At 41.1% G+C, this 12,142-nt stretch overlaps 1 protein-coding gene across 2 annotated transcripts in view; it reads left to right on the top strand.

The window, feature by feature from the left end:
* The window catches only part of cacna2d3a (calcium channel, voltage-dependent, alpha 2/delta subunit 3a), a 308,948-nt gene that overhangs the window by 192,842 nt on the left and 103,964 nt on the right, over positions 1 to 12,142 (top strand). For both annotated transcript variants that reach the window (XM_061904454.1, XM_061904455.1), the window contains exons 11-12: positions 3,892 to 3,970; positions 8,804 to 8,937. In XM_061904454.1, the coding sequence (XP_061760438.1) occupies positions 3,892 to 3,970; positions 8,804 to 8,937 (213 nt within the window). The remainder of the gene's footprint in view (positions 1 to 3,891; positions 3,971 to 8,803; positions 8,938 to 12,142) is intronic.

Genomic DNA, 12,142 nt, shown 5'->3' with positions numbered 1-12,142 from the left:
GGGATACATTTGATAATAATAATAATAATAATATTACAATTACTTGTAATAATTGGCAAAAATTGATTCAAAAACAAGAAAATGCTTACAAAAAAACAAATAAATATGGTCTACCAAAGAATACAAGTGACATGAACACGAACCATTGACAGAAGCAGAAAAGTGCCATTTAACTGTCCTCTGGAAGATGCTTTTTATTTATTTTTTATTTATCATAATTTTTAGTTTTATACGTTATTTTTCCTTGTTTTTTTTTTTAATGAATTCATTAATCAATCCAACAAAACAATACATAATAATGAAATCAAATTCCCAAACCAAACCTGACCCAGCAACACCCAGAATAGCAACGATGCAATCGTTGGTTAGAAGGCGATCGCCGACTTCGTCCGCGTTGCCTTTGTCGGTCGTGATATGGCTCAATAGCTTCAGTTTTTTCTTCAATTTTGTTTTCGCTATCTGCCTCCACACTCCAACCATCAGTTTCAAAACACGCAATTGAGGACAGACAAACACGACACAGCACAATCCAAAAGTAGTGAAACAAAAACAAACACCTTTAATATTAGCATCAATTTCAAATCAGCAGTGACTAAAAATCCCTCATTGACACCATAAAAACGTTAATACAAAAAATAATAATAAAAAAAAAGAGCAATGCATCGCATCTCATAAGCTTGACAACACACTGTGTCCAACACTTTACACAAAGATATAATAAGTCATATCTTGGTTCATTCAATACTTAAAACAAATTTCAATAATGGATCCCATATTACAAAATATGACTAATTTTTATCTAAACTAAATGCAGTTTTTTCTACTGATATCATCTCCATAGCTTGTGTATACCAGTCAGTATGAGTTGGACTATCATCATTTATTCATTTTTTTTAATATTACTCGTTTTGTTGTTATGCATATTGAAAGAAATGCATTTTTACTCTTTAATGACACGTTACTAAATTGATGGAGATCCCCAAGAATACAAGTTTGCAATGTCATTGGGATGTTTATATTAAGGAATGTGATTGCTTCTTTTGTTGTTTTCAACCATAACTCTTTTATCCTCTGACATTCCCACAACAAATGAACAACAGTTCCCTCAGCTGCCCAACACCCCGTACACAACTTACTATCCACTACACCAATTTCTGGAAGATGCTGATCCACAAAGACAGATCAATGGCTGCATACAAACCATCTTGGCATTGTGATAAAAGATAAACAAAAAAAATAACTGCCTTGTCATAAATGTGACAACACGGTCTGATAGTAACACCGCCTCAAAATACACATGAGCTGTCAAAAAAAAAAAAAAGAGATAAAATAGAGAGTAGGAGGTATGAACACGTCCCTGATAGCAGTAGTCATTAAATGTCTGGGTTAAATCAAAACCCTCCAAACAAATCCACATGGGTGGTGCTTTTCACCTGCAGATATTCAAAATATATAACTATTTCAGTAGTGGTGAAACTAAAACCGGCTTAAGTAAGATAACATGTATTTGATAATTTAATTGGTCTTTTTTTTATTCAACAGAAGAAAAAAATAGGACTGCAAGGAGGCCGGCACCTCTCGAGTCTTTTGTCAATTTAAACTGCAGCAGCATTTCAATATTTGTATTTGCAAAATAGATCTTGAAAGCACACAAAGGCAACGCATGGCAAAAACATGTACGATTTCTGTAAGCTTTTATCATCTCACATTTAAAAAAAAATGCTTGACCATGTCTCTTTGTGAATCAAGCCACCTCCCGGCTTCCTGGAAAGGTAATCAAGAGAGGAGATGGAAGGAGGGAAAGGGAATTTCTTCACTAATCAAGTATTTAGCAAGTTATCGACCATAGAGTTAAGGTGTGTAGTTGAGGTGTGTGTGTTGACATTCTTTCCTTACTTTGATTAGTTTGAGAAAGTTCTATAATGATCAGTCTAACCTCAGTGGAATCTCACAGGTTGACTAATTGACTACATTGTTTGTTATTATGGTCATTTACCTGTACAAATTAACCTTACAATATGCCCCCTAAGTGGGTATGATGGTCGCTGATGAAAATGCACAAATCCCCTGCGACTACCCACTTCTCAATCAATGTTTCAATCAATCAATGTTTATTTATATAGCCCTAAATCACAAGTGTCTCAAAGGGCTGCACAAACCACTACGACATCCTCGGAAGAACCCAAATAAAGGGCAAGGAAAACTCACACCCAGTGGGCAAGGAGAGCTCACACCCAGTGGGACGTCGGTGACAATGATGACTATGAGAACCTTGGAGAGGACCACATATGTGGGCAACCCCCCCCCCCCACCACCACCACTAGGGGACCAAAAGCAATGAATGTTGAGCGGGTCTAACATGATATTGTGAAAGTTCAATCCATAGTGGATCCAACACAGCCGCGAGAGTTCAGTTCAAAGCAGATCCAAGACAGCAGCGAGAATCCCGCCCACAGGAAACCATCCCAAGCGGAGTCGGATCAGCAGCGTAGAGATGTCCCCAACTGATACACGGGCGAGCGGTCCGTCCTGGGTCCCGACTCTGGACAGCCAGTACTTCAACCATGGCTATCGGACCGGACCCCCTCCAGAGAAGAAAAAGAAAAGAAGCGGCAGATCAACTGGTCTAAAAAGGAGGTGTATTTAAAGGCTAGAGTATACAAATGAGTTTTAAGGTGAGACTTAAATGCTTCTACTGAGATAGCATCTCGAACCGTTACCGGGAGGGCATTCCAGAGTACTGGAGCCCGAACGGAAAACGCTCTATAGCCCGCAGACTTTTTTGGGCTTTAGGAATCACTAATAAGCCAGAGTCCTTTGAACGCAAACATATGGTACAATACAATCGGCAAGATAGGATGGAGCTAGACCGTGTACTATTTTAAACGTAAGTAGACTATTGCCTCAAGGCTGAAGAGAGAGGACAAGGTTCCTCGACAGTTCCATTTGTAAAATGTCCTGCTGATAATAGAAGCTTTCAGTCTCTGTCACTCTACCGAGATTCTCTTCCTCAACTGCTAATGTTTAATACTGCTCTTCCTGAACCTTCAAGTAACACGCCAAATATGTCAGAATGCTTGTGGACCGGCACACTGCTTTTGTTTACGTAAGTGCCTCTGAACAGAATGCATTTTTCAGCTTTGGCTTCTCCTCTGTGGTATTGCTAGCCAAGACTTCCGCCAGTTGAGTACAGCGTAAACACATAACTATAAACCCTGTGTCCCTCACTCTATGTGTTTCATTTGGAAACTCTGTACACCTCTCTACCGTACCGAATGTCGTGTACCAAAAAATCCGATTGCATACACATGTACTGTTACTCTCATACTTCATACTTCAACCTCCCCAGGTTTAGCACTATGTTCTATCTACTTGCATTGTTAAATGTATTAGAAAATGTAGTACTTTCTGGTGGATATGTTTTGGTCATCTATGATGGTAATGAGTAATAAAATACATGCATCCAACCAATTTTTTTTTACCCCTTATCCCTTTCAGGTTGTAATAACATACAGCACGTAAATTATAATGCCCGAATTTCTGCTGAATAATTATGTCAGGTTAATTTATGTTGTAAATATTTAGTTTGTATTCTTGTCTGCTTGTAGTTCTATGTCAAACGTGTGCATTCAGGTAGGTTGAGGTTTGCATGCAGTGGCTTACTGCCAATGCTTGTTTTAACTCTGCAGTACTTTGACTGCCGTGAACCTCTTTAATGTTTAATAAGCAGTCTCCTGTAGTTTGACCTCATGACTGCCGGAGAGGAAAACACATGTCCTCAAACAGAATGTACTACAGAAGTGCCTCCTGCTCTCCGTGGAGTTGGTCCACTGGTCTCCATCAAAATATGATTAGATTGATTGGCGGATGTTTTCTGCTCTTTTTCTACAGGTCCGCATATTCCCTTACCTGATTGGACGAGAGTCAGCTTTTGCAGAAAATCTCAAATGGATGGCGTGTGCCAACAAAGGTAGGCTCAATACACAACTGCGCTGCTTTTACTCCATTATACAGTATTTATTTTCAAAGAGAAGTTGCATCAAGCTGTCAGATATTAAACAATATTGGTTGTTGCAATGATTGTTTGGATGTGGAGAACTGATACCTGTTTCTGTAAGTGTGACAACAGGAGTTGGCTAACCTGTCAGCTAAACTGGAAAATGATGGTTTGTAAAAACATTTTACACATGACATCAGTTTTGTGTGCTGTCACGGGTATCAGTGTTAGACAAGAGAGCTCTGCACAGACTTGTGTAATAGTAACCCCTCCAAGCACATCACCTTAAAAGTGTCCACTCTTCTCCCCCACTCCACTGATTGTAGGAGGTAACAATGCTAGCAATATTTTCTTTTCAACACAATCACTCACCGCTATTTGAGATTCTTTCACCAGCTCTCCCTCCTCGGTAACTTGGCCCGTTGTTGGATCTAGTGAGACTCAAAGACAACAGAACAAACTAAAAAAGGTTTTGAAGTCTTTTGAAGTGGTAAAAGCTTTATTTCTGTATTATATTATTTCATATAACTATACTGTAGTTGTTTTCACTACTATTGTTTTTCAAACAGGGCAGCATGGTGGAACAGCGGTTAGTGCATGTGCCTCACAATACGAAGGTCCTGGGTTCAGTCCCCGGGCTTGGGGACTGAACCCGGTGTGGAGTTTGCATGTTCTCCCCGTGACTGCGTGGATTCCCTCCGAGTACTCCGGCTTCCTCCCACCTCCAAAGACATGCACCCGAGGATAGGTTGATTGGCAACACTAAATCGGCCCTAGTGTGTGAATGTGGCGACTTGTCCAGGGTGTACGCTGCCTTCCGTCCATGTGCAGCTGGGATAGGCGCCAGCGCCCCCCGCGACCCCGAAAGGGAATAAGCGGTAGAAAATGGATGGATGGATATATATATATATATATATTAAAATATATATATATATATCCATTTATATGTGTGTGTATAAAATACCAAAGTATTGGTATAATTGTATACATATACTGTATCTATTCAATATATATATATATACATATATATATAGAGGGGGGGGGTTGCCCACATCTGAGGTCCTCTCCAAGGTTTCTCATAGTCAGCATTGTCACTGGCGTCCCACTGAATGTGAATTCTCCCTGCCCACTGGGTGTGAGTTTTCCTTGCCCTTTTGTGGGTTCTTCCGAGGATGTTGTAGTCGTAATGATTTGTGCAGTCCTTTGAGACATTTGTGATTTGGGGCTATATAAATAAACATTGATTGATTGATTGATATAAGTCGCATCCCCGGCCAAACTGTAAAAAATACTGTGACTTATAGTCTGAAAAATATGGTATACAGTATATGGCCTCAAAATAGATTAATTTATGCTCTCATCCTAACCTGATTTTACTGCTGCTGTCCTGGCCTGACCCAATGGCAGGTGTACCATGTCGCTGAAAGCAGAGATGATTCCTTTCTTTATTCCCCTCCTCATCTCCCTCTCCCTGGTGGCTCAGCCTGAAGGACACCCTTTGGCCTCCATAGGGACTAGTCATTCTTCACTTGGCCCAGTGATGAACGATGCTGCTACACAGAGGCAGCTTGTTTTGGTTCTGATTCAAGTCGTTTCATTGTGTGTGTGTGTGTGTGTGTGTGTGTGTGTGTGTGTGTGTGTGTGTGTGTGTGTGTGTGTGTGTGTGTGTGTGTGTGTGTGTTGTCACCCCACTATCTGCTGGAAGAATAGCTGGATCCCAAAATGTCTAAGCATGAAAAGAGGATATTTGACATGGTTCACTTCCAGGTCAAGTCTGAGAGTATAGTGCTATCTTATATACAGTGGGGCAAAAAAGTATTTAGTCAGCCACCGATTGTGCAAGTTCTCCCACTTAAAATGATGACAGAGGTCTGTAATTTTCATCATAGGTACACTTCAACTGTGAGAGACAGAATGTGAAAAAAATATCCAGGAATTCACATTGTAGGAATTTTAAAGAATTTGTTTATAAATTATGGTGGAAAATAAGTATTTGGTGAACCATTCAAAGCTTTCACTGATGGAAGGAGGTTTCAGCTCAAAATCTCACGATACATGGCCCCATTCATTCTTTCCTTAACACAGATCAATCGTCTTGTCCCCTTAGCAGAAAAACAGCCCCAAAGCATGATGTTTCCACCCCCATGCTTCACTGTAGGTATGGTGTTCTTGGGATGCAACTCAGTATTCTTCTTCCTCCAAACACGACAAGTTGAGTTTATACCAAAAAGTTCTATTTTGGTTTCATCTGACCACATGACATTCTCCCAATCCTCTGCTCTATCATCCATGTATCCATTTTGGTATAAACTCAACTCGCCGTGTTTGGAGGAAGAAGAATACTGAGTTGCATCCCAAGCGCACCACACCTACTGTGAAGCATGGGGGTGGAAACATCATGCTTGGGGGCTGTTTTTCTGCTAAGGGGACATGACAATTGATCCGTTTTAAGGAAAGAATGAATGGGGCCATGTATCGTGAGATTTTGAGCTAAAACCTCCTTCCATCAGTGAGATCTTTGAATGGTTGCCCAAATACTTATTTTCTACCTTAATTTACAAATAAATTCTTTAAAATTCCTACAATGTGAATTTCTGGATTTTTTTTCACATTCTGTCTCTCACAGTTGAAGTGTACCAATGATGAAAATTACAGACCTCTGTCATCATTTTAAGTGGGTGAACTCGCACAATCAGTGGCTGACTAAATACTTTTTTGCCCCACTGTATAGCAATACGTATTGGTGCTTTTATTTAAAAAAAATTTTAAATATAGTAGCCCTAGCCGTGCGATGAGGTGGCGAATTGTCCAGGGTGTACCCTGCCTACCCCCCGAATGCAGCTGAGATAGGCTCCAGCACCCCCAGCGACCCCGAACGGGACAAGTGGTAGAAAATGGATGGATCGATGGATGGATGGATTTTATCGCTGTTACCTTTTCGTTTTTTTTTTTGTTTTGTTTTTTAAAGGCCTACTGAAATGAGATTTTCTTATTCAAACGGGGATAGCAGGTCCATTCTATGTGTCATACTTGATCGTTTCACGATATTGCCATATTTTTGCTGAAAGGATTTCGTACAGAACATCGACGATAAAGTTCGCAACTTTTGGTGCTGATAAAAAAGCCTTGCCTTTACCGGAAGTCGCAGACGATGACGTCACAAGGGTGAGGGCTCCTCACGTCCTCACATTGTTTATAATGGGAGCCTCCAGCAGCAAGAGCTATTCGGACCGAGAAAACGACAATTTCCCCATTAATTTGAGCGAGGATGAAAGATTTGTGGATGATGATATTGATAGCGAAGGATCACAAAAAAAATAAAAATAAATAAATAAAGTTACAAAAAAAAAAAGGCAATTGCATTGGGACGGAGTCAGATGTTTTTAGACACATTTACTAGGATAATTGAAGGAAATCCCTTATCTTTCTTTTGTGTTGCTAGTGTTTTAGTGAGATTAAATAGTAGCTGATAGTCGGAGGGGTGTGTCCACGGGTGTCTTGAGGCCAGTGTCTGAGGGAAGTCACGGCAGATACAAAGACGGCGCAAACTCCACAAATCTCCGGTAAGAGGCGACTTTTTACCACAATTTTGTCACCGAAACCTGCCAGTTGACAAGTGGTCGGGAACCATGTTCTCTTGACCGCTCTGATCCATAGTAAAGCTTCCACCTCCGGGAATTTTAAACAAGGAATCACCGTGTGTTTGTGTGGCTAAACGCTAAAGCTTCCCAACTCCATCTTTCTACTTTGACTTTTCCATTATTAATTGAACAAATTGCAAAATATTCGGCAACACAGATGTCCAGAATACTGTTTAATTGCGCGATGGAAAGAGACAACTTTTAGCCGCAAATGGTGCTGCGCTAATATCTCCTGACAGTCCGTGATGTTACGCACACGCGTCATCATTCCGCAACGTTTTCAACAAGAAAGTCCGCGGGAAATTTAAAATTGTAATTTAGTAAACTAAACCGGCCGTATTGGCATGTGTTGCAATGTTAATATTTCATCATTGATATATAAACTATCAGACTGCGTGGTCGGTAGTAGTGGGTTTCAGAAGGCCTTTAAGCAGTAATATAACTTATTGTATATACCACAGTATTACTGAAGCTATATTATATTAGTCTAGACTCCTCTGGCAATGTTCCCCTTCTCCTTGTGGAATAAAGGTCGCAGCCTGGAAAGATGACCCTAAAATCTATTTCTTCGAGCTGTGATTTTCTCCTTGACTGCCTCATGGTGATGGCGGTAGTTTACTGTTTTTACGGCTGGGTGGGTGAAAATTTGGTGGTCTCTCTCTTCCTGTAGTCAGTGTGTTACTCTTTGTCCTCTCTCTCTGACTTACTGCTGCCCTGATTTCTACCTTTCCTCGACCCCTCTGCCCCCTGTTGAGATAACAGTACATTCCCTCCTGCACATGCACATTAGCATCATAATGGAAGCATTATGATCATAGCAAATAGCATCACATTTGGTTTAAATGAAATTGTTTTTGCATAACATTTGCATAGGTCTTACCTATTCCCAAACACATGCTGCTTTTCCTTGAACTTTTACTGCTTGACTGCAGGAAATCCTCTCGCTATTAGTCATAAATATCTAGCGTCATTGTGCAGCTATGCCACCTGCTGTCACATATTGAATATGTCTTTCTTTAGTTTTTGCAAGCAAAACTTTAGTTGATTCCATAGCCAATTACATTTCAGGAATATTGGATGTGCTGCAAAGTCAGGAAAGAGACACATCCTATCCCAAATAAGTAACTCAATCGGTAAATTTCATCGTCCTTCTGTCTCTCCTCAGGTTACTTCACTCAGATATCCACGCTGGCCGATGTTCAAGAGAATGTGATGGAATATCTCCATGTCCTAAGTCGTCCCAAGGTCATCGACAGGGAGCATGACACAGTTTGGACTGAAGCCTATGTTGATAGCACAGTAAGTTGACACACATAGTACTTAAGTATGCACAATTCCTTCAAATGTTGTTGGATACACCATTTGAAAATGTATTGGTTTTCTGGGTTAAGGTCATAATCACATTTTAAATTAGTATCCCTCATTGCTCTTTGCATTGTTTCTTTACAATTAATCACTGGTACACATTTTGAGCTCTATCTCACGCGCTAACTCAGACAACGCTATTTGGAGAGAAGTCTTTGGGCTTACTTCATTACTTCAATCAATTACTGTATACTTTCAAAGGATGGACACCTCTGCCCAGGCTTATATAAAGTATTAGTTCAACGTAACCAATGAGTGAGCACGTACTTATACGCATACTTGCCAACCCTCCAGAATTTTCCGGGAGACTCCCGAAATTCAGCGCCTCTCTCGAAAACCTCCCAGGACGAATTTTCTCCCGAAAATCTCCGGAAATTCAGGCGGAGCTGGAGGCCACACCCCCTCCAGTACCATGTGGACCTGAGTGACGTGTATAAAGAGCGTGTCTGCCCAATGACGTTATAACTGTAGAATAACAGAGGGCAAGTTTTTGGTTCCTTATGTGGGTTTATTGTTAGGCAGTTTCATTAACGTCCTCCCAGCGCGGTAAAACAACACACAACAACAGCAGTACGTTTTCGTCTACCGTAAAGCAGTTCGTCTGCCAAACAGCAAAGTTGTGAGACTTTTAAACAGGACAAAACTGCCATCTACTGGACATGCATATAGTTAGAAAAACAAGGATGGGCAATTCAACTCTTAACTCAACAATGAGTAGATGAGTGTTATGTGTGTGTAAATGTGTAAATAAATGAACACTGACATTCAAATATTTCTTTTATTTATATCTAGCTAGAATTCACTGAAAGTCAAGTAATTATTATATATATATATATTTATTATATATATATGAAATACTTGACTTGGTGAATCTATGAATCTAGCGGTAAATATACTCCTCCCCTCTTAACCACGCCTCCCGTTCCACCCCCGACCATGCCCCCACCCCCCACCTCCCAAAATCGGAGGTCTCAAGGTTGGCAAGTATGCTTATATGTACAAGTTGAATTGGAAAATATTGCATACGCATCATTACAAATCAAGGATTTGAAACCTTGCATGAGCAAAATTGATGATTTAAAAATGTTTCCATAGACAAAAAAGGAAATGTTCTCTTCATTATTCATACATCTGTTTAAATCTTTGCCGAGATAATTCATTCAGTCTTATTAATATGCTGATTAGACAGCATGCCTATTGCATTCTCCCTCAGAACAACTGTTGCTCTGTGATGTGTGATAAAACTGCACATTTTGTATTTAACTATTATTTTGACCAGGCTAAGGCACAACTGTGCAGTAGGCATGCTTTCTATTCAGCATGCCTACTGGCAAAACAAAGTGGTGTGCGGTTTTGCCGGTCACAGGTAAAAAGTCGGACTTTGCGTGGGAGTTCCACTAATATACTTATAGATAGCTTCGAATAGATTCTGGACCACCATCTGCCATCAGAAGACGAGGGAAGCAGTGTATCATTAACATCATTTTAGTGTTAATGGTGCACTGTGGACTTTGACTTTAAATGTTGTGGACCCGTGGAAGGAGTACTTCAGAGGTATCCTTAATCTCATCGACATGTCTTCCAATGAGGAATTGGTGCTGAAGGACACTACGGTGGTTTCTCCTATCTCTGGGGCCGAGGTTGCTGAAGTGGTCAAAATGCACATTTCTGGCAGATCCACAGATGGGATGAGATTTTTCCATGATTTCCCAAGACCCATGAATGCTGTGGGACTTTTTGGGCACAACTCTTCAGCATCCCATGGACATCAGAGGCCATCTTTCTGGATTCGCAGACCAGGGTTGTGGTCCACCTTTTTAAGCAGGGGAAACTAAGGGTGTGTTCTAACTGTCGTGTGATCACACTCCTCAGCCTAACTGGTAAGGTCTGTTTAGGGGTTTTGAAAAAAAAGGTCCAATGTTGAGTTGAACCTCAGATTCAGAGAGGCAGTGTGTGTTTTTTTTTATCCTGGTCATAGGTTACTCTGAGTATCGGGCACTGGACCACCTGAATGTGAAGTTACTGGGTTGAGACTCAGAAACTCTAAATTGGAGACCATGGTCCCAGCCAATCAAAGGTATAGCAAAATTGTTCCTTCAGTGGATGGGTTCTAAAACATTAGGGTATTGTTTGCGTGTTAGTGAAGATGAATCACGATATTGACAGGCATATTGGTGTGGCACCTACAATGATTTGACTCTACATTAGTCTGTTGTACTTACGTATAAAATCCTACACGGTCTAGCTCCAGCCTATCTTGCCGATTGTATTGTACCATATGTCCCGGCAAGAAATCTGCGTTCAAAGGACTCCGGCTTATTAGTGATCCCCAAAGCCCGAAAAAAGTCTGCGGGCTGTAGAGCTTTTTCATTTCGGGCTCCAGTACTCTGGAATGCCCTCCCGGTAACAGTTCGAGATGCCACCTCAGTAGAAGCATTTAAGTCTCACCTTAAAACTCATTTGTATACTCTAGCCTTTAAATAGACTCCCTTTTTAGACCAGTTGATCTGCCGTTTCTTTTCTTTTTCTTCTATGTCCCACTCTCCTTTGTGGATGGAGTCCGGTCCGATCCGGTGGCCATGTACTGCTCGCCTGTGTATCGGCTGGGGACATCTCTGCGCTGCTGATCAGCCTCCGCTTGGGATGGTTTCCTGCAGGCTCCGCTGTGAACGGGACTCTCGCTGCTGTGTTGGATCCGCTTTGGACTGGACTCTCGCGGCTGTGTTGGATCCATTATGGATTGATCTTTCACAGTATCATGTTCTCATAGTCATCAGTATCATCAGTATCACAGTATCATGTTCTCATAGTCATCATTGTCACCGACGTCCCACTGGGTCATTATCGTCACCGATGTCCCACTGGGTGTGAGTTTTCCTTGCCCTTATGTGGGTCTACCGAGGATGTCGTGGTGGTTTGTGCAGCCCTTTGAGACACTAGTGATTTAGGGCTATATAAGTAAACATTGATTGATTGATTGATTGTGTTGAAGGGAAAGCTGAGGCAAAATACAAAGTTATCAATTTACCAATCGGTGTCCGTGCCTACATGTCAGCGGTGTGGCGCAAATAAGACAGTGACCGTGCCAGCAGCATGAGGGTTTCAGGTTCGATTCCAACATCTGCCATCCTATCCACGT

This window comes from Nerophis ophidion, linkage group LG06, assembly GCF_033978795.1.
Source record: "Nerophis ophidion isolate RoL-2023_Sa linkage group LG06, RoL_Noph_v1.0, whole genome shotgun sequence".
In the NCBI taxonomy this organism is placed as follows: domain Eukaryota; kingdom Metazoa; phylum Chordata; class Actinopteri; order Syngnathiformes; family Syngnathidae; genus Nerophis; species Nerophis ophidion.
The sequence above is the reverse complement of the archived record's forward strand: the minus strand, read 5'-3'. Positions and strand labels throughout refer to the sequence as shown.